This window comes from Leuresthes tenuis, unplaced genomic scaffold (assembly GCF_036924035.1).
Source record: "Leuresthes tenuis unplaced genomic scaffold, fLeuTen1.0.hap1 SCAF_11, whole genome shotgun sequence".
In the NCBI taxonomy this organism is placed as follows: Eukaryota; Metazoa; Chordata; class Actinopteri; order Atheriniformes; family Atherinopsidae; genus Leuresthes; species Leuresthes tenuis.
Window position 1 is genome coordinate 23,732,478 of NW_027325365.1, and position 24,001 is coordinate 23,756,478.

The 24,001-nt window shown below is 39.1% G+C and overlaps 1 protein-coding gene across 1 annotated transcript in view; it reads right to left on the bottom strand.

Moving 5' to 3' along the window:
* Positions 1 to 24,001, bottom strand: part of LOC140318382 (gamma-aminobutyric acid receptor subunit alpha-2) — a 34,040-nt gene that overhangs the window by 3,510 nt on the left and 6,529 nt on the right. The window contains exons 4-9 of the mRNA XM_072396181.1: positions 16,586 to 16,653; positions 14,494 to 14,714; positions 12,802 to 12,884; positions 11,885 to 12,028; positions 1,861 to 2,013; positions 1,310 to 1,512 (exon numbers count right to left, since the gene is read on the bottom strand). Coding sequence (XP_072252282.1) covers positions 1,310 to 1,512; positions 1,861 to 2,013; positions 11,885 to 12,028; positions 12,802 to 12,884; positions 14,494 to 14,714; positions 16,586 to 16,653 — 872 coding nt within the window. The remainder of the gene's footprint in view (positions 1 to 1,309; positions 1,513 to 1,860; positions 2,014 to 11,884; positions 12,029 to 12,801; positions 12,885 to 14,493; positions 14,715 to 16,585; positions 16,654 to 24,001) is intronic.

The following is a 24,001-nucleotide window of genomic DNA, read 5'->3' on the forward strand; positions in this document are numbered from 1 at the left end:
TTAAACGAAGGGCTGTGCCACCATGAAGGCCAGCAAGGGCCAGTTCCATCACTAGTTTGTTAAGGACACACAGATTTCCAGATGTTTCTGTTTGATTAGCTCTCTTTGCTTCGGCAGACTTGTACAATAAGCTGAATACATAAGCACTGTTGCTTTCATACAATGTGGTATTTATAATAACATTTTATAATAAGCATAGTTTCTCTGGGTTGAGTGTAACATTTTTGGTGAAAGATTTGGGCCCCAGGTGTTATCACGGTTCCATCACATCACTTATGTCCTTTGACACAGTTCAGTCGTTTTAAGAACTTGAAAGTCTTTTTAAAACATTTTTATTAACTAGTTTCTTTTTCTAGTTTGATAGTAAATGTATTTGCATTTGCTTGTGGAAATCTTCCTTACACTAAAAATCTCTATGCCTCAGTTACCACCTTTCTCTTCCCCAAAACCTTACATTTTACAAATTACATATTAATTTCTACCAGCTACCCGACCGACGGATTGACGGTATAGAAAATGGATGGATGGATATTAATTTCTTATGTGTCCGACAACAGCAGACATACAGAGTTAGTAGGGCCCCAGACAGCAAGGTGACAATCAGCTATCGGGAACGCCTGTGCCTCTTGCCTTTTTGATGTGTGAAGGGTCTTCTACACCAATTCAACTCCAATACCAGTGGCATGAACCTAACATGCATGTTTTTAGACAGTGGACCCCTGAACTGCTCTAGTTTCTGCACATTACAGTAGGATAAATAAGACTTCCATTCGGCTTTTTCAGTTTAAACCCAAGCGTAGCAAAGATGAATGCTCTTTGGCTCTCCCTACAGTTGTGGGATATAATACCACTGCCATTAGAAACAAACCTTTAAGGTTTGGAATACATTTCCTATGAATCACTTATTCTAATCCACGGATTTGTTTTTTTTTCAACCTTTGAGGACTTTAAAGTACATTGTAAATAGACCCATGCTCTGATCATTTTGAGAGGAAGACTGAATTTTAACATATTATCCTTGATAAGCAGTTGTTCTGTATCCAGAAAAGAGAAATCGACATGTGTCACGTCTCACAACAAAAATACTAACTGGTCATCGTGGCTTCTTTCTATGAAGGTGCACTTCATAATGCATGCTGATTTGAAACATAGAAAGAGCACGAGGAGGTTTAAATAAGCTGTTCCCATTTTTTTTCCCTTCGTCTCCAACAAATGCCTTTAAAGCCACAACCTGCGAGACGCAACACAATGCTAATGAATTCTCTTTGAAAATGGAGTCTGTCTGAAGACGTGTTTTCTTCTTCATTACCTTCTCACTCACGACACTCTTTCCATCCCAAGCCCAGCCTCGCTTTGTGAAGTAATTGACGGTGGCAAACTCTATCAAAGCGGAGAAGACAAAGGCGTAGCAGACAGCGATGAACCAGTCCATGGCCGTGGCATACGCAACCTTAGGCAGGGAGTTCCTTGCACTTATACTCAGTGTTGTCATTGTGAGAACAGTCGTCACACCTGGAAAAAAACATGTCATTTTTTTGTACGGCTTTTATGATGTTACCTTTTTTTCTATGACACATATATATGCTTCGCATACATTAATGCTTTAAATGAAGTATGCAGACCAACGTAGCACACATCTGAAACATCGTTTTCTCTCTTTATGCTGACTGTTTGTGGCCCTTTTGACAGTTAGGGCCTCTTAGAAGTGTCTCCTCCTGTCTGTTTTCTGAGTTCCAACCGTGAGTTTGAGCATTTCATAACACTGATCTTCAATTACATCAGTGTCGCTGGGAATTAGAATATTTCAATAACACAGCAAGGCTAAAAATAATGTGGTCGGCGGTGTAATGATATGCTTACCAAACACAGTCCTAGCTGGCACAGATTCTCTGTTTAGCCAGAAAGACACCTGGGAAAGGATGACTGTCATGATGCACGGGAGGTACGTCTGGATGACAAAGTAGCCAATCTTCCTCTTTAGATGGAAATGAGCTGTCATCACTGTGTATTCACCTGCAAAAGAATAAAACAAATATCTTAAGAGCCATTTGACAGTTAACTTTTAATTACCTGCTATGTTTTATGTCTGCATTCATCTGTCATCCCTGCATGCATTTCTTTGGTATATATGTACAATCTTCCCCCGTGCTGGAATTCTACAAACTGTCACTTTTGAATGAAGTTTGCTTTGTTGCCCCATGCATCATCCACAGAGGACTTTTCATCTCTCACTTCAGATATTTTACTGTCCATTCAAGTTCAAATACTCAAATAAAATCATACTGTTACACTATTTATGTCTTGCTGCAATTTATTCCTCCTTAATTTGCTAGGACCTGTTTCTTGAATGAGCAGACGGTAGCTTTGGTTGGAAGTAAGTCTGCCTCAGGCGCAACTATCAATATTCTAATAGTTGTGGCAGTCTGCTTGGATTAATCTATATCAAATCTGTGAGGTGTCGCATTTCTCACAGAAACTAATTATCGATGCGAAGTTAGCCTTATTTCGATTTCTTAGACAATAAAATAATCTGATAAAACAGAGTGAATATATGAGGCAAGTGCTCGTTTCACATTTCAGAAAAAAATTATATTTTATCTCAGGATTGTAGCTTTAGGAAGCAAATGCTGTCTTAGACATAGGTCGACTAGATGAAAACTGTATGTTGATATAATAATCCATCTACACAGGGACGTGAAACAGTGCCAGTGCTGCAGTAGCAGGCAGGCTTTCCAAATAGAAGATATCTCAAAGAGAAGCCAAGATTAGACATGAGAAGAAAAAGATGTGTTACCCATGGCAACAGAACAGAGAAACATAGCTCATTTGCTGCGATTCTGAAATGAGGGCCTTGATACATGCTGCCACTTGGCAAGAGGAAAGTCCTTTCCAGCAATGGAAAAAGGGGAGGGGGTGTCAACTCCACGGACTAATCCCAACAGATTTTTTTTATTCACCCCCTTTTTTTTTATAGCACCATAGTTGTATTGCCTGTGTTACTGCCAGTTGTGTGAGGACTAATTCTATCTCTGTCACCATAGCCGCAGCCACACACAGGCACTGGAATTTAGAGAAATTGAGTGCACTCTCGGTACCCTATGGAGCACTATATCTTGCGTAATTCAATTTGCATGCCAGTCCTCATGCCTGTGTCGTAGATGGGGGAGGCCTATGTATGAGCAAGGAATTCACTGAATGTAGCTCAATTCACTGGATGTTGCTGTGCTTCACCGAGACAAAGGATAATTATTATAGGATAAAGATAATGATCTCAGCTGGTTTCCTCAACTTTTCAGCCAGAACATCACTCGTATATCAGAAACAATAAGAAAACTGGTGGGGAAAGTAATCTCCTTTAAAAATGTTATATTTACATTCCATTAATAAGGAAACTACAACAGGGTGACATTGTATTTACAAGAATTGCTCTACTAAAACCTGTTAGTTTTGGTAGAGACAAATCGAAATAAGTTAATGTAATGACTGTCTACCCTAGAGGGTAGACAACTTCCAAGCAGGCTAACAGTAAAACAACCAATTACACGCCATAACACTGCTAGCAAGCAACTAATTCTTTCAGCTCATTGTTTTGGTCTTTACTGCCAAACAACTGATTTATTAACCCTCATCAGCACTGTTTTTGACAGCAGAAAAACTAAAGCTGATTTCAGTTTTAAAAAAAAAGAAAAAAGAAGAAAAAAATGGGGGGAAAAAAGCTTCTGAATATACTTTTCCAGCAACATACAACAGTTAGCGACTTTAGCGACTGTCAAGTTAGCAGAATACAGTAGAACATTTAGCAGCTAAAGAGTCCGATACTTTGCCCAAGCGTTAGAACTGAGGTAATAGTTGCTTTGCAATAATTGAAATATGCAAAAACACACCTCCATTGAAAACTTTTGTTTCTTTTGTGTTGGCTGGATAAGTAAATGAAAAGCTTATCATGATGTTAACTGTTCAGATTTCGGTTGTTCATTGCACCAATTAACCAAAAATAAGTCACTGAAGGTTTTAAAAACACAACCATCGATCTATGAATAAGGCTTCAGTGCTATAAAGCAACAACACTGAAAGCACTGAAAAAAAACATAGTGTGTATGCACTATAAGACTGTCAGTTCAGCTCTGTCATGGGTTTTTCATGTATGCAGTTCCACATAAAATGGTTTTTAAGAGCAAACAAAAACAACTGAGTTCAACATGACTGTGTGACAAATGAATGAACGGCTGAAAATTGGGACTTCTGTAACAGTGCATTGATATGTTCACAGGCTTATGCAAGACGTCCAGCCCCGTGAGGCCTGCGAGGGAATTCGTTTGTGCCAAATGACCTAGTTTGAAAGTACGCTACACCAAACACTGACACACTAGTAATGAATGATTAATTTAAAGCCAGCCAATCAGATAATGTGGAGTGACTAGTTAAACAAGAGAAACAGTCACTGCCAGGCATTTTGCCTTCTACCAAGGCATCAAACACGACTTAACCTAGATAGGAGCATTTAGTGCATGAAAGGGAATTCTTACTCAGTGGAGCAGCAGCAGGGATTCCCATGATATTGGATTGCAGTCACTGGGGGAATACTGCATGTTAATAATTGATACTTAAAGGAAGTGATGGTGGAACACCTGGCTAAGAGAGGTAGTTACATGCAATTATACTGAGCATTCTAAGGATGCAACATAAAATTTAAATGATTCTTTGGACATGTTTTTGTATATTAATTCAGAGCAGACAGATTGTTTTTTATTTGTTCTGGAATTTGGGTAAAACTCTTCAGAGGAATGCCATCAGTTCAACAGATCAATTGCACATCCCTTCGCTCTAAAGATTGCGATGTAAGAGAATATGTCTAGGTCTATCTTTCAGCCAAACTCTTTCAGAAACATCAGATGTAAATGATGCTTTCACTCGCACTGTCCTAAAATACCTGGAAACTTCAGCAGAGAAAGCTCTGAAAACTGAAAACTGGAGCACCTTGTGAGAAAAGAATGGCTCACTCTTCGTGCTCAGGTACATCAAAGAAGACACAAAGCTCCACAGCCAAGCTTTGCAAACCACCTACTCTTCCCCTAAGTCTACAGTTTAAGTCCGGAGGCTATAACCTTAACATCAATATCTTCCACCAGGGACAAACTTCTGAAACTCTCTCATGATCATCAGATCTAACTCATTCTTTACATTTTTTTGAGCCATGATACACATTCTACACATTTTCCTTATGACACGATTTCCTCCAGAATGCTTGCAAATCTTTTAGGATCTACTGGATGGATATTAGCTCAAAAACAACACGTCAAATGTTGACACGATCCCAGCAACATGTTTCAAAGAGCTTGGAACAGAGATGTGATTGTTACTGTGTTGAATCGCCTCTTTTCCTGGCGGTCTGTTGGAACTGAGCTGACCAATCCCAGTAGGTTGCAAGTGAAATGCTTTCATTTTTTATTTTATCATGCACCAGTTTTTTTCAGCAACAGTTCTGGGCCACGTGCAGGTCATGTAGCACCTGGACACTGTTATTAAGGCACTATTGCTGTTATATTACATGCAGGATGTAATTAGTCCTGATGAAATGAGCAAGCTCTTCTCCCCCGATGGCAACATATGTTGCTTCAAAAGTCTGTCAGCAGCAGTGGTTCCTTTACAGATGTGCAGGTTCAGGTTCCTGGCATTCAAAGTTCAGTTGTTGCTAGCGCTATGGTCAGACTTAGAAAGCCAAGCATGTGTTGCAATCAAAGGTTGGTACCACTAAAGGAAACAAGCTTGCTCCTCCATCGACAGAAACTGCACTTCACAAATATCTGGGACACCAGGTTGATAAGTCCCAGCAAACACAGGGTGAGAACCCAACAACTTCTGTGAAAAAAGCGAAGAAAGAGTCATCAGCTCAATAGAGATCATAAATTGAGTTCTGTTATGGTGTATTAGGCTGATCGTATTATTTCCTAATCCCTACTGAGTCTTTCTGGGGAACGGATCAAATAGTTTTTCTAACCAAGGTTTTTTTCCCCCTTTTTTTAAATGTGCTTGTACACTATAACAAAGTGAAGAAATACAAAAAAATTAAAATAAGATGAAAATTAGAGTAAGAATATACAATCTACAAACCCCTTTTCTTATGAATCCCTTCATCTAGTGCTGCCAGTCATCTTCATAAGTCAAATAATTAGTTCAGTTAAGTCCACCTGTGTGTATTCTAAGTGTCACATGATACCAGGATATATACACCTGTAGTGAAAGGCCCCAGATTCTGCAACACCACTCAGCAAGTGGTACAATGAAGAACATGTAGCTCTCCAAACAGGTCAGGCACAAGGTTCGGGACAACTACAGATTAAGTTTTGAAAACCAGTTCAGCTATTGTCTGTGAGGACTGCTCAATGGTCCGCTTTCTGGTTTGGGCCAGCTAGCAGTCAGCTGGTGCTGACACGGCATCACCCGCCTGGGATGAGAAGCTGTTGGCTCGTCAGAGGAATGAATGGGAACGCACAAGGTGGAGTGGGTGCAGAGACAAACTTTGTTAGTTGATTTTCAGAAATGTCCCCAGTCCGTCAGTGACTTTCACCACAGGATCATGCTTCCTGTTATTGCAGCGCTGCCGGAGGGCCTGAAGATCGCGGTGATGCAGAAATACAGCAGTTTTTACAGCCTTGTTCTCTGTGTAGAGATTCTCTGATTTGTTTAATGATGTTATGTACCACAGATGATGGAATCCCAGCATCTATCCAGGTGTATGTAGATTCATGTCAATTTGCTTCCATACTTCTGGAAACCCTTGTGATGTTCTTTGCTTCCAATTTTCAATCAAGTTAATTAGTCTTTTCAATGATTTAATTGATCTATCTTTATTTAGCATTACACTTTATGCTTTTCCTGCAACATGTTCCTTGCATCAAAATATAAAAAATAGTTAAAGGAAGAGTTTAAGAAAAATGATCAAAATTTCTCAGTTTATACAGTTGCTTTGTTGTCTTCCTGCTGTTTGGCTTTCTTGTGAACAATTTGCAAATCACTGTAATCTGTTTGTGTTGTTTCCCTACACAGTTCCAGTTTTTTTTTTATTTATACTGGGTTCTATAAGTTCCAGGTTCGATCCCTGCCTGGGGCCTTTCTGTGTGGAGTCTGCATGTTCTCCCCGTGTATGCGTGGGTTCTCTCTGGGTACTCCGGCTTCCTCCCACCATCCAAAAACATGCATGTCAGGTTAATTGGTGACTCTAAATTGTCCCTAGGAGTGAGTGTGAGTGTGCATGGTTGTTTGTCTCGTTTGTCTCTATGTGGCCCTGTGATGGACTGGCGACCTGTCCAGGGTGTACCCCGCCTTTCGCCCAATGACTGCTGGGATAGGCTCCAGCCCACCCGCTACCCGACTGACGGATTGACGATATAGAAAATGGATGGATGGGTTCTATAAATGAAACAGAAATTAGTCTGAACTGATGCTGAAGTTCCAACCCTCCTTAAGCTTATCAGGTCTTCTGTTACGTTTCCTCAGCTTCAGACTATGACTAACATTAGATCAGTGTTGTCACTCAGTAATACAGAGAATACTACTGCGTTGAAATCCCTTAGCTACAGACACATTTAGGGGGGGGGGGGGGGGGGGGGGGGGGGGGACTATCTAGGAAACTTTAAAGAAATAGACTTTTTTTCACTTTTTTTTTTCTAACAGGCAGTAATTAATAACCACAGCAGACGGGACAGCTAATATTTTGTATGCTTTGAATTACATACTTTGAGTTCCAACATTTTTGCCTCTCGGAGTCCCTCTTCATGTGTGGCATGCAGTACAGAAGTAATGAGAAGTTCCAAAGATGAATACAGAGATTCAATAGTTTAAGGTAAGTTTAATCATCTCATGATCCTCGCATTTATCTAGCGGCCCTTGAAGGGCCCCAACCTGTGCTTAGAAATGAATCAGAAGCTTTCGTATTTCTCATATTTCTGAAAGGAGATCCCTTTGTGTCTTTTGTTTCAAAAAGTGGTATATAAGAACTTTATGATTAGTTTATGCTCATATTGCCATGGCAATATGCATTGCTACCATGACAACACACCCTGTAACAAGCTCTATGTGTGTGTGTTGAATTAGATCTGTCAGGTGAATTCTGAGGTCCTTCAGACTTTAGTCACAAGTCCTTCGTTCATCCTCACGTATGTAAAATCTTTATTCATCATTGTCACAATATGATGATACAACTTCTCTGCTGCTTAATCATCAGTGATACAGTGATAAATATGTGTAGTAACTACTTGCATAGCTGTGGTCCATCTCTGTTAACCAACCTCATCCCCAGCCAGCACGTCTCACTGCACTGATGTGGCGGCCTATTTGTTACGCATGCTTGCTGCTTTTCACTGCTCCTCAGCACCAAGCCTCCACCTGCTTCACTTCTGCTCTGTTTGTACGCACCCTGGAGGGCATTTATTTGTAAGTTAATAACCACTGGGGGCTTATTTGCAATTGTCCGTGCATGTTATTTAGCTCTGTGTTATGTATTTCATTCAGCTACATCGAACTGCACAGCAGAGATCCTTACTGAAAGGAGAATCATATTGCAGGGATTCATATTTCCATTTGTTTGCTTTGCAATGTGATACTATCTGACAGAAAGTGATTAACCCTAACCTTAAACCCCTAAACCAAAACACATACGATGGATGATGAATTTCTTCTTACTAGAAAAAAGATCTCACAAGATTCTGTCTGACTTAGATCATTAGATCTCAAATCCTTCAAATCCTTCTCAGCTTGTTTTCTCTCAGATGGTGTCACATACTGTTGTTTTGGCAGGAACCTTGTTGTCACAAACCAGTGCAGCAGTAGGTGGCACACTTTTAAACCAAACCACTACCCTTTTCTAATTCGAGCCATGCATTTTCAATTCCTTAACCTAACCAAATAGTTGTAGGAGTCATTATGTTCAGGCTTAACCAGGAAAAGGGGCAGTGAACACTACAGCTGCACCTCATTAATATCTCAAAGAAACAAACTAACACATCTGGGTGCACCACTCGACAAGATTATGGCGCACCAGAGAGTGAGTAAAAAGTTTCAGTATAGGTTCGGAACAGTTTTCCAACATAGCTGATTCACTGCATAGTGGACCACAGAGTGAAATAAGTCAAGCAAAGCATTATTGCCTGAACCTAGGCAGGAAACACTGTTACCTAAACCTAAACAAGTCGTCTAGACTTGTCAAGATGTCTAAACTTTACCAAACAGTGAGTGGAGTTCAAGTTAACCCACACAGTGACCGAAAACAGAAAACTAAGAACCAGAAACCATGCTGTCCTAAACTCTCCTGGGTCTCAGTGCACATAATTTGAGTGACCCTCTGCCACCTCGCCTGTAGCCACTTTAAAATAACTTTCTCTTTTGCTCATAATCGTCACTTCAAAGTTACAACGAAGCTTTTACTGTTGGCATCCATTACTGCAGTGGCAGACATTGAAGGGTCCAGAAAGAAAATGTCAGTATTTGATACCAGATGATGGAAACCAGCTATCACAAAAACACTCTATGATCTAGATTCAATTCTTTTTCACTGGCTCCTTGTTATAAAGACTTCCTAACTTACAATGCGTTACATGGCCATCATCAGTGATTTGCTTTTTGCCCTTTATATAATCAACAGTCACTTGACGTAAAATCCCAGCTTGTAAAGGAAAAACAATGGCCAACCTTTGCTCAGAAGAATCCTCATGTCTCATTGTTCCACTCAAGGCTGATTTAGTTTTTACAACTTACAACCAGCTTTTGATCAAAGCTTTCAAGCGATTTCTCTGTAACACATGCTTCTGGACTGTAATGATGTTTTTTATCCACACATACACAGAAACACATGCAGACTCATGTATGCTCTCCCAAGCTCTGGCCCTGTTTCTGTGTTAGTGGGCTTGCATGAATATTCCTTCTATCTTTAGCCCTCATTGTCGTTTTCTTTTATAGTACAGCCTATTTTCCAATATACTTTGTTCTTTGTCTAATGATTGAACTTGACAACTAATATCTTGGATGGAGCATATCTATCTATCTATCTATCTATCTATCTATCTATCTATCTATCTATCTATCTATCTATCTATCTATCTATCTATCTATCTATCTATCTATCTATCTATCTATCTATCTATCTATCTATCTATCTATCTATCTATCTATCAGTATATATATGTGTGTGTGTGTGTGTACAGTGGCTTGCAGAAATAAAAAGCAAAAAGTGGTATATTTGTGTGTATTCACTCCCATAAAGTAGCTACTTTGTAGAGAATTTTTTTGCAGCAATTCCAGCTCCAATTGCTTGTAAAGGAATTCTGGCCACTGCAAATTTAGCCTGTTCTTTAAAATAAAACTGCTCCTACTCCTGTTGGATGGGTTCAGCTGGTGTACAACAATCTTTAAGTGATGCCACACATTCTCAGTTGGATTGAGGTCTGGGCTTTTAACTAGGCTATTCTAAAACATTTAAACGTTTTCCCCTTCAACCACTCGAGTGTTGCTTAACCTTCTTCCCAGTGCTTGGTGAGTTTCCCACATGCTTTTCAGTGAATTTGTCTGTAAGCAATGTTTTTTGTCTGCCCGCTCGTCTGTAAAGCCCACCTCTGTGGGGTGTTCAATGTATAGTGGTCCTATGGACAGATATACCTCCTCTGTCGAGCATTTCAGCTCGTCAGAGTCACTTTTTTTCTCTTTGTTCCTCTCTAGACAAGTTTTGTTGCAGTGCCATATTCTTTCCATTTTAGCCCGGTCTTCCCTGACTGTCTGCTCAATGGCCCGATGATCAGGCATCATTCTGCACAAACTGCCAGTGTTCTAAAGAACCTGAGAAAGCGATTCATCAGGCACAAATTTAGGAAACTGCTCACAGTACGGAATGAGTCATCAACATCTTTTTTTTCTTTATAGATGGAGAGATACTCTCATAAAGGTGACACAATGTGCGAGACATATCTTATAAAAACAAATAAGCTTTGAATTTTGATTTCATGAGGGTGAGCTGGTCAGGCAATCTGTTTCAGGTTTACGGTTTCAGGCTAAATAAGACATCAGCCTCAATCACTGTAAGTGTTGTATATCACTCTTGTTCTCCAAACACGCGGATTCAGCATGCTGTAAAATTCAGAGCTTGACAGGTCTGCTGCGCTCGCTGTAGTTCAGCTCCTGAGCTAAAACTGGGCCGTCCGCAATCTAAGACTTTCAGCAAATGGTCAAGTTAACAGATTTCTTGTTTTCTAAAAATAAGCCAACAATTTTTTTCTTCTTCTACTTCTCGCCTCACCATCATGTTTTAAACTTTTCATTTCCAGCTTATTGTCGAAAACGCCAAAGATGCCAAATCTTGTGTTTGTCGTGTGGAGGAAGCCAGGGCAAACATTTCCCTGGATCTTTCCAGCCAAACCAAGTCAGCACGAAAAAAAAAACAAGCATTTCACAACAAGATCACTGCCGCCTCCTGCAACATGTAGGAGGTGGACGAGCTACTGTTTCCATTAAAACAAGCCCAAAATCACAGTTTGACTTTCACACCGCAACAGAGCTGAGATAAAGATATTAGGTTGTTGATTCCACCAAAATGAATCTGGTGGAAGCCATAGATGCAATTACTCTCAGATTAGTGCTGTGTTTTCTTGCTGGAGGGTGCATTAAAAACTACTATGAAACATCCAGTTTCTGCTGTATGCCAGCTGGCAACCACCTGGGAAAATTTGACTGTGAAAGTGACGTGCCTTCATTTCTTTGAAGTGCTTGATAATGCACTTTTTGTTCCCAGTATCTGAAATGTGCTCTGAGCAGGAGGATCCAGAGGACGGAGGTCAGTAGAAGATGGATGAGTTTAGAGGTCACTTTAGATACCTTATAGGCTTCAACAAGAGCTTACCTGTACTTGATTTGATTGTTTCTTGACCGACAGTTTGCCCAAGCAGGTCGTACTGGTTGAGGCGAGAGCTCTCCCCTTCCACCACGACCGAGTCTGAGGCATTTCGAGTCCAAGCATAAGTCACTTCTGAGATTGTGTAGGCATCTAAAAAAAAAAAAAAAGAAAAAGAAAAGAAAAGGATAAACCCAGAGGGGATAAATCTGGGGCAGATGCAGCTATCAATTGTTATTTTTCTTTTTTTTTTAATAATGTCAGTGACCCAAATGAAAAGATCCCCCTTCAACGTGTTTAATAATAGGTTTCTAGAAAAGAAAATACAACAGAGAGAAATAGAATAAAAATAAAACACCAACCAGCAACCAATGCTTAGTGATAACAGCCTTTCTCAGTCGCTCACAGCAAAAGCTGAATGTGAATATAGGTGTGAGCAAAGCATAACATTTTTATTGAGTCAGGCCAATCATGTTGTGCAATGGACAGTTAAAAAAGGGTAGTAAATTAGCCTGGAGATCAATGTACATCACTGTACATAGTAATGTACTGAAAGCAAAGACATTTAATCTGTCTGAGAAGTCAAGGCATTTCAGACATGACCCACTAAGTTCTAATGCGCTGATATTGACTAGTACGCATTTGCTATTCAAAAACAGCTTAAACCAACAAAACATTCATCCAAATATAAGGAAGCCACAGCAATAGAATCTGTGACAAAACTGAATTTTCTCAACAAAATGATTTGAATGAATTATTAGATTTTATGTGAAGTTTCATATTTATAGGGCCATAAAACTGAGCCATGCAACCCAGCTTTACTCCTTATGCTGCTCTCTTGACAAAGAACCAATGAGAGGAAGAGAAAAGAAAAAAGCATTTTACTTTAAGTTCCCTCAGGCACTATCATCATCAGAGTTACTCACAGCTGCCAAATTTTAGTGGACAGGAATGAAAGTCCATGGGGAAATCCTCCAGATGCATTGGGCACTCTGCATGCACAGTTAACCTGCATCCAATTCACAGAGCATTAAGATTTTGCAGACTGATGAAAAGTAAACATCATAGATTAAGCACCCTCTCAGAACAAAACAAACAAACAAAGAAAAAGAGAGAAAAGAAAAGAAAAGAAAAGAGAAAAAAGAGCCTCATGCTTCCCATCGGTAATGCCTTGAAATAGAGATCTTTGTCTTTGCTATAACTAGCACATCAAAATAAATAAGGCGCAGGGGAGATTAGCAAAAATCAAAGGGACAGTGTGTATCTGACTGTAGGTTAGCTCTGTGACAGGAAACTGCATTGTTGCATAAAACAGGATGCACGGTAAATACAGATGGATCCCTGTGCTTCTAGCCTAAACAAGAAAGGTTCAAAATTGTATATATATATAAAATTGTATATTTCATATATATACAACAGCTTCAAAGATTTATATCTATAAATCAAGTTTTTAACTTTATTAACATGACCATAAGATTTTTTTTATGTTTACTATGATTTGTAACATGAGTAGCATATTAATGCTATGGCTGTGGATTTCTACAGATCACCACCTACATTTTCAGCCACGACTTGTGGGGCTCTGCTATGCCGTTATAATTGAGCGAATTCTGAGCATATCAAACTGATATACTTGCAAAAAATATTTGTCTGCACTCAGTTATCACTCAGTGATGTGGCACAATTATAACGCCATACTTTCCAGCTGTTTTATAAGCCCTATGAGGAACTGATGAAATGAGAAGCAGGCACAAACTATGCAGAGAAGTTAGCTTGGGGGCTATTGGGGGCTAGTGGCCGCTTCTCAGAACATCCACCAGTTAGTGCACAGTAGAACGAAATCCTGGTGCATTGACTCGCCATTGATCTAATGCATTATAATAAACTAAATCTAAAAATCATAAAATAACAGAGAACCTAAGAGATGTGCATGCAAGAAAAATGAAAAAAAATGTCTATTCACATATAATAGTAAAAACTAGTATTAGTAAAAAAGGATCTTTGAAATTAATTTGCTACACAGCAATATAGCAGCAAAAACCAGTGTAAATCACCATTCCAGATATGTTGCTCTACCCTAATGTAGAGTCATACGTAACTATTTATTATCGCTATCTACCAGCGCCTACTTGCTCAGCCAGTCGAATGACCACTAGCCCCTACTAGCCAAGCTAACACCTCCTCATAGCTTGCATTAGCTTCTCATTTCTTGGTGTGCAGAGACATTGTTTGTGGCAAAAAAACTTTTAAATGTATGGATCTCTGGAGCACAGATGAATAATAACTACTGGAGTGGAACGGTTAGCAGATTAGCTTAACACAAGAAAACAGCTAATCCTGCTCCCCACAAATGTGCCAAGTAAACATACCAGTCCATCTAAAGATTATTAACCAACGCTATAAAACCTGTTTATTAAATTTGTGTTCAAATCTTACATGTGGGAATGTGATTGTGTGGTTCTAGGGTGTGTTGCATGCGGCACTATTATCTAACCGACTAATAGCAGTAGCTTTAAATTTGGCTTACAAACAAAATGTCATCAATAAGTTATCACTATCATAAATACAACTGTGTCTTTTACTCCTGACATGAGTATTTTAAATTACAATTTAATTACCTCATGGTGTACAGCAGTGTCCCATCATCTTTGATCCTTAACAGTTTATTAGGCATGGTCATGTTATGAGCCACAGATTTTTTCCCATTGTGAAAGAAGGTGTCCGGGGTCCAGATTTTACTCGCCATCAGGTTATTGAGGGGCAAAATGTTCATTGGTCCATGGAATGTCAACCTCTCATCCTTCCAGCTTTGCCGGAAGAAAACATCTATGGTGTACTCCTGAAGGCAGAGGAGATGAATTAGTAAAGTGATATCATTACCCTATTTATTTGTTCGAGTGAAATAACGCTGAGCTCTTTCCACTGTCGGACTTTGTGAATGCATGCAAACAGCGCTTCTTCACAGATTAGTTCACTTGCCACTTTAAAACATGGGCACTGTCTTTCTCTGTTTGACAAAGCTCCATCAAACTAAGGGCTTTGCTCTCTGTATTCCTCCCTGTTCCCTGAGTTGGTGAACTCCTAAGTTGGCTGTGAGGCCACGACAACCTCTTGACCTGTTGTCAAAAGTTACCACACACAAGAGATGGTTACAGGCAGGATGCACTGCACTGTGAAATGAGTGGGTGTGTGAATCACACGCAGTAGGCGAGAGTGAGAGATACAGACTCGTTTTTTCTTTTCTTTTTTTTTTTTTCTCGTCAAAGTTGAATAGTCTCTGACATTTCGATGGATGGACACAGAAACTGCCACTGACACCCAGTCCAGTTCAGCTCAGCACAGCAGCTTCAACAATAACAGGAGGCTTCTGGTTTATTACATTTTAGGTCCTTGGTCATGTGAAGATATTTAATCCAGAAATACATCAGATATAATAGGGCTGTTCATTTTGCTCTGTAACCTGGGATATTTGCAACAGAAAAGTTTGGGGTTGATACAGCTTTCACTACTGTGCCAGTAAGGTCAAAATGACTTAAAACACATTAAAGCACATTTCTATTACTGTGATTTGTTGGGCTCATATTGTCTGTCTCATGTGTGTCTTTATAAGCACATTACAGGTAATTGTAAGTTTTTTTTTCCTTTTCAATATTTTCTGTACTGGTCTTGCTCTCAGTGGACATTCTATGAATCCAGTAAATTCTATGACAAGCTGCAGATCAAAGAAGCTTATTTCATGCTGTTTGTCATTTTTATGAGATATCTGTCTATGCAAGAGCAGAGCCTTTAAAAAAAAGTTCCTTCTACATATGAATGAGTAATATGATTCTTTAAAAACTTGAATATACATATACACATACTGGATGATTTTTTTCAAACATGTCAGTAGATCTGCTTCTTTTTGGATCTAATAGCTATATTAAAATCACTCTCTGCGTGTACAAAATTAAGGATGGAATGTTTTCCTCTGATATGTTTGTCTGTCGGTTCATCTGTTTATGTGAAAGATAGTTCAAAAGCAAGATCAAGAATGATTTGGCTGAAATTAAGCGAACAGATCACCCTCTGGGCCAATTAGTCACAGGAGATATCATGTGGATGCTGATCTGGATATGGGATTTCCACCACATGATAAGAATTATTTTCTACTTCTATAAGTTTTGTTCTGTTTCTCAGCTCATATAAGGGATTGTTTTTCCTCAGCTAAGAGTCATCTGGTGTACTTATCTTTTAAAGGTTGCTGCTTTGCACACCCAGGTTCTTAATTGTTAAATCAATAGATCAATCACTTGAAAAATGGGTCTTCGGCAATAGGAGGAGGCTGATGATATGATGTGAAGGTGGCCGCATGTTTCAGAATGACAAACAGGAGAGCTCAGGGTAAACAAAGGAGTGACTAGAATAACAAGAACACTTTTAATAATGTATGAGATGAAAATTGTCAGATGAATAGACATCATGCTAGAGTGAGGAATACATGTCCTACCTCAGTATCGGAACATCTATGTGTGTGTGTGTGTGTGTGGACAGAAAAATCTGTATGAAATAATTCCAAATGGGGGGAGGAGCCATGATCAAACTAAAATAAAGCAAAAAAAAACAAAACATCTTTCCTTTCCCTCAGCTTAAGTGGGGATTGGTGACTTTCTCTTCAACAGCGATAATATGAATGAGTAACACAGCGAATAAATATTCAAAATATGGGCTCACCATGTCTGTGTCTGAAACCGGTCCAAAGCTGGTGACGTAGATGTTTGTCTTCACTTCAGTTACCCTGTCTGGATCAGAGAAAACCATTTGAGGCATTAGGACACCAAAGAGAAAAGTACTGTAAGAAAAAAAGACTTTGCACAGCTCAGGAAGGTTATTCTGAACTAAAATTTTGATAATTTTATTCTGTGTTTTGGTAGTTGGTAGCCATACTTAAAACCAATTCTTTTGATATTAGGTGTGTACTACGAGGCAATATTGATGGCTTCGGAAGGTATATTGAGCCTACAGACAGAGATTTCAGTTGGCATGATTACATGCACAGCTGAGTCGGGCGACAGTTACACCTGGACTTGGACAGTTTATTGGACCAAAATCCCTTTTTCCAGTATACATTCACAAGAGGGTGATTGAATTATTAACTGAAGTATGTAGGACACCATGACGCTGTGGACTGTTAAAAATATTCTACAGTTTCTAACATCAAACAGCTGATATCACTGCACGTATTTTGTCAGAGGATGCTGGAGTTTTACAATCAAGATTTTATTTGAGCAAAGTGACAGTCTGGAGATGCTTTAAGCAACCACAATCTGGTACTGAGAAGCTCAACTTTGGTCCTACTAACCTGTTTTAATGTTTTTTAAAAGTCCAGTTTTGGTTTGAGTAACACAGTAATTAGAATTTATTTTTGTCAAAATAAAATGTGTAAAATGTGTTTAAAAGACTAAAAACCTTTTGATAGGGCCTTCCCTTGACTGCTTCTTTTCCTGATAATACCAAAGGCACCAAAATCAGACTGAAACAACGATTAAAAATCAATCATGTAAAACTATTGAATCTCCAAAATGAAAGCACATGACTCTCATTGAATAGAAGCCAATCAAAATGGTCAAATGACTGACAGAAAATCTATATGTTCGCGTTCAACTTAATAACTGGAAAGTGAATTTAGACGTTGATAAAAGTTTTTGAATGGTTGAAAGGCTGAATGTAATAATGACGTGATGAGGGCTTTTCAAGGTGAAATCTATCAAATAGCTGGTAACCTGAACTAAGAGTGAACGATTTTGACCGGAACTCGGTGCTGATTTAAGAACTTGCAGTGACTTTCAGCTGAGAGACTACGTCATAGATGAAGCCTGTTTGGGCTGCACTCTATGCAACCAAAGAAGCTTTGCGGTCATAGGGAAACAAACCAAAGGCTGTGCATCATGTTGCCATGGCAGCCATGCATCAAGCTGGTGATGCAGAATTTGCTTCATACATCATTATATTTTTTGTTCTATAACCTACTGCTGATATGGGACCGAACATAGTTTTGAAAATTTGTCTATATATCAAGAATCGATCAAATTTATTTCACCTTCGTAGGAAAGTTTGATGATTTCGACATTTCCACAGCTCTTTAGTATCAAGTTAAAAAACTTATTGAACTTACTTCTGCACTTTGTATCAGCAGCAATTTTTTGACTGAATTCCTCTCGTCTTAATTGTAGAAATATAATTTTCCCCGCTGGTGTTCTGTGTATCATTCCCAACTATTTTGATCCTTCTTATGAATGAAATGTCAGGCAATTTCTTTTATGCGAGCATAAAGAGGAAAGCCTTGTTTAACAAAGAGAGAGCACCATTGTAGAACTCGATGACTAATTTAACTTTTAGTTGCTAACACACACAAAAAAAAGCCCGGTCGTGTTGCATTTGCTTTGTAATACTCGTCTGTGGTCTAGCTACCACAATACAGAGCAAACCACAGACGACAACACATGCACAAAGAGGAAGCATGATGAGTTAATGCATCATATTGTCACTATGCACCAGTGCACCATAAAGCCGCCTTTCTCTCTTTTTGTATTTGTTTAGCATTGCCATTACCGCTTAGATGGATTTGTGTTGAGTGCCAACCCAGCTCACTTCTGTATGTGCAAAGTAATTTTCTGTAAATTAACTCCGTTGGTATTCAATTTACTGAGCAACATATGAGCTATGATTCCAAGCACATCTAATGTCAACACCAATATCTCAGACAGGAAGCCTCTTCTGTTTTCCACTCAAGTGAAAGTGTGCGGCTGCATCGTGATGCTTCTGCATCAGGTCCATTCACTTTTTCAACACTGTCTCTTTCAATAATCATCACTCATGCTTGGCCAATTCAAAAGGCTTTTTCAGGTTTTACTCTGCATGACAAACTGCATCTTATAATCTAAAAAGATCATTACTTCTAAGTGAAGTGCTGGCAAGATGCACCATCATTCACATCTCTCCAACAAAACCTGCAGTACAAATGCTTCATAACAGATTCCATAGTTTTAGGTGCAATTAAGCGGTGGTCTTTTGTCTTGTATTGTGCATAAGAATTTGGTTCTAAACTTCACCATGTAAGTTTGAAAAATTACTGAGAGTAGCAAAGTGTTGCCCTGTTTAGCTGAACCAAATTTAATGGAAAAATACTTTATTAATCCCCAAATTAGAAATCCTTTTTGCAACATAAAAAATCAAAACTATCATGGAAGGACCTCAGAAAGTGCAGTCTTTTCTGTCTCTTTTTGAATACAGCCTCAGTGTGGCGACTACCCCCAGATCCACTCAAAGGACAGAAACTGTGTCTGGCGTATTCCTGGTCTTCCTAAAATCCACATTCATCTCCTTTGTTTTGCTTACATTCAAGATGAGGAGCGATTCATGGAGCTGACAACACTTTGAGCAGTACTGGAAATCTGAGGTGTACAGAAGGAAGAGAAATGTGAACGTACAGTGTCGTTTGGTGGTCCTGTACTGCTAACCACCTTCTCAGACACACAACCCTTCAGTCTCACAAACTGTGGTCTGTTTATGAAGAAGTTAATATTCCAGGTGGTTTTGGAGGCTGTGAAGACCAAAATTTCCTGGAGCGTCTCACATAACCATGCAGGCTGCGTTGTATTAATAGCACTAAAGAATAAAAGAACAAGGTCCTCACAGTGCTACTTGTTTTGTCCAGATATGAAAGGGCTTGCTGAAGCAGGCAGATGATAGAATCTCCAACCCCAAACTCAGGACATCAACCAAACTGTTGTGAGTCTTGAAAGGTGTTCATTTACTTACTTATATGGGCCAATAAGAGTCTCTCCAGGGCTCCATGTTACAGCAGGTCAACTGAAGCAACACCGGAAGGTCTTCTTCATGTTCAGCAGCTTTTTCAGGTCACTGGTGATTCGAGGCTTGTTATTGGGCGAGCACCTCAATATGATTGTGAGGATGATACTCTCCACACAGAAGTTAATGTAGTCTGTCCCACACTCAGCCACATGTAGATAATAACAATGCCATTACTAACAGAATGTATTCCAGTCTGTAGTATCAAAAGCACCCCTTTAGAGTTTCTTCAGCTTCCTGAGACCATCTCTTCAAACTCTTTTTGATCACTTCTTGCCGCTGAGCAATGTGTATATAGTTGGAGGTGAGGAGAATCAGATTGTGGTCTGATTTTTCTAAAGAGGGACAGGCATAAGAGCTGTATGCCTCCCCTACATTTGTATAGAATAAATCCAACTTTCTTTGGTGCAGCAGTTGAAAAAATTGTTGGAAAATTAGCAGTGTAGTACAGAGGGAGATGTGGTCAAAATGTTCATAGTTGGCCATGAATTAATTCTCTTTGTAGATAATATGAACGCAAACTCACAGCTAACACTTCAATGTTTTGAACATCCTCAGTGTCAGAAGTACAAGGAGAAATCCCTCAATTACTGTTGCCCTAATAATCTTGTTTTCATCCATACCAAGATTTAAGAACGAGCATGGACCAGTGACTGTTTCATTAGTGTCTGATTGAAAAAGTGAAATTACCTGTAAATCACAGGCTGCATTATTAAGTGTTACCATCCTGTCTTGTTTATACGGTGATGTAAATCAAGAGGAGCATGCAGGCTGCTGGATAATAAGTTCAATCCATTCTCCAGACATACAGTTGTAAAGCAAGGCTTGGTATGTGGATAAGAGTGATTGAAATTGATTATATATTTTTCATTTTGCGCACATTTGTCCATTAGTTTGATTTATTCATTTTGTTAAACAACTGACACTGCATCTCAGTAGAAAACATGTTTGACATTAAGTGTTGATGAACCAAAGTAGCCTCCTATTGTAAAGAGACACAGGATGGTGCCTGTTATCACAGGAATAACACTGAAACTCTCACTGGCAGTTTCATTAACGTGTTGGGCATTTTGCTTTGTCATTTAAATGTTTGATAAAAAAAGAGCTGACTCATTCACGACATGAAGTTCAGATAGATTTATATTTACTGTTTGTTGCATATACATATGTCCTGTTTATTTTGTTGGGGAGTTGGTATAATTTAATTTGCAGTGAAGAATTTATTTGAATATACATTAAAAACAGCCTCCAAGTGTGATTGATTTTATCAAGTGGGTCTTTATTTTTGGACTGTGTTCGTAACTAGAGGCTCGTTGTCATCTGTCACACAAATTGACATACAAAAAATGGTTGCTTGATCAACAGCTCTTCAGTTGATTTACCATCAGTGTTGAAAAGCAGGAGATGATTTCTTTTGTCACCAAAAATAAAATCCCAGCCCTGAATTTAAAAACATATTTGGTCTATGAAGAACCAAATCCACCACCGAATTGCAGCATAGGTCCATTTGCATTGTATATGAGGATGATATTCAAAAAATCCCATTTCTTTGAAGCAAACCTAGAAACGTACAGCCCTCAAGGAGTGCGTGTGTTCGCTATTTGAAAATATCAAGAGTGCAGTTAGTGCCTTAGGATTTTAGGATATATGGGAACAAGGACAATACCTAAAGTTCATTTATTCAGCAACAACAGTCACAGACACGCGCTTCTCATGCATTCTGAATCATTTGGTGCAGATGGGCCTGCTGAACCATATTTAATTGGTAAGACACAACCTGCCTGTGTGAGGGACTGTGCATTCCACTGTGCAACTGTCCAAATGTCAACTTCACTCCTGCCAGTTTGGACAGAGAGTAGGAACATTTGCAAAAACAAATGTTCAACCATTACAGTGAATGACATCAGTTTAGAGATGAACTCCTCATCCAACAAGACAGATTTTTCAACACTGAACAAATTGTCCTCAATTTGAATAGCAGCACGGGAAATTAACTATGTGTGAAACTGCAACCTTCCTCTGCCAACTACTCATTACAGAAAATGAATTAACAATTTTGATGAGATGTATTTGATACCTGATGCCTGTTGGCAAAGTGTTACATTTGAAGCTGAGTAGTTAGCTTCTCTGACTTTCTAACCTGTTTTGGGTAGTAGCAGTTGTCAGATTTGGCCAATCAACCAGTTCAATTGCAAACAAGCCACATGACATCTCAATACAGTGCAAGCAACTCAAATGCTTGGTTCATTTGTAATTAGACTGACTGAGCAGTCAGACGGCCAGAGCAACTGTTATATATGTGAGGACAAGACTGAAGCAAAATAGCAAAGTTCTGCGCTTTGAATCCAAAACAGTTTGCTGAAAAGCAAACTGTACTTTGCCCGATGACCGCTGGGATAGGCTCCAGCCCCCCGCCACCCGACCGACGGATTAAGCGGGTATAGAAAATGGATGGATGGATGGATGGCCCTAAAATATAACGTACTGTACATGTGGAGGATGATCGTCTATGGCTTTATTACTACAAGCTAAATACTGAGTGCAGCTTTAAAGAGCTGAATGTAACTTTTAGCTCCCTCTTAAAACGCTTGAAAACAGAAACACGATGGCATCTTTAGAACAAAGATTCTTGCCTCTGTAATACACTTTTCAGGTTTGATTAATCACAGTTTTCAGAGAAGAGACCACAATAAGCAACACATTTAATCTTTGTCATTTTAATTAAAAAGGCGAGCTCTCTTTCTGTCTGTCTCTTTGTGAACATAAGGTCAGGTGTTAAATTGGGTCGAGCCTCTCCTGGGCTCAGCCTTGCAACATATGCTTTGTCATCAGGGACGTTTAACTTTGTGTATACTCAATGATGTATATATTTGACCATTTTTGCTTGAACAAGTTTGCTTTTTTTTTCTCAAATCTGTAGCAGTATGCTGAATAGGTTCAGAAGCTGTTCACAGCAGTCACACATTCTTTCCTCACTCTCTGCTGTTTGGCTTTGTTGCAAAGACAACAAACATCTGTGTCTGCATTTTAAAAGGGCACACGCAACCACGTCTCAATTAAAGTTGGGATGCTGTACACAGGACATCAGTAGTAGGTGTGCAAAAACCCAAATGACATTCAGCATCCTGAACAGTTACCGTCAATTCAGACATTACTGTGTTTCCATTCAATTCATGGTAGCAGCATTATCTATATTAGAGATGAAAGAATTTTAGAGAGAAGTTGTTTTTGCCTCTGAAAGCTACAGCCTTGCTTAGCAAACAAATGTCGGTGCTTATAATGTAAAAGAAGCATGCAGTGTTAACCAGTGTTGAAGCAGTTACAGTTCTTTTTTTCCATCAGGATTCATCTTGAAAACCTCTGCCCTAGATTCATCTCTTCCATCTTTGCCATTTCCGTATCAGTGTAAGCCGTGAAACGCTTCACCTACATCTCTTGCTCACCGCTGTAAGACAGTGGCACATAGCAGCTCAGTGTTATATAATAGGTGATATGGGATCACGTAATTTGGTATAATCCAATTTATAATGTAAAGCAAACTGCCTTTTTTCAAGGCTGTTAGTTTTTCGGAGCTGTGCCTGAAACTGTCTGAGAGGTTTGTGGGCTATTTCGAGCATGACTTTGGTCTTTCTTAGCTTTACTTTACAGAACTGCTCCTGTGATTTATGTAGAGATGAGTGCTGGTTTCAATGAAAATTTTTTTGAAGAAAGCAGCAAAGCCATATCACTGTAAGGATACATTATTCTGCAATATGACCTCAGTAGAATGTGTAATGGTTCTACATGACGGAATGTTTCATGATATTTTTTTTTTAAAAATGCATTTGGATTCAGGCTCTTTTTCCCCCTTTTACATCCCTCTTGTTTTTGTACATGTTACTTGAACCATGAAAACACTCAAAGGGACTTACTCTTTAACCCTGAACATACTGTATCTATAAGCGAGCACATTCATGCAGCTGTGATTAGCCTCTTTTTTCTAACATTAGAAATGTGTCATAAACTAAAGTCCAGTGGAGCATTAACATGTTTTCCCCACAGATACGACACGCAGATCTAATTTGTTTACGATGTGAAAAATGACTTCTGATGTTATTTTGTGTTTCTTTTACAGAGTGAGTACTGCAGCTCGGTGTAGTTCCTGTGTAGCTTAATGGATAAAGTACAGTTCTACACGCTGATTGTCGCAGGCTTTAGCTTCCACTGGGGCTTAATTTGATCATTTTTTTAAAATGTATGTGCCGCCGGTACAGTAACAGGATCGAAAGCATGTAATGA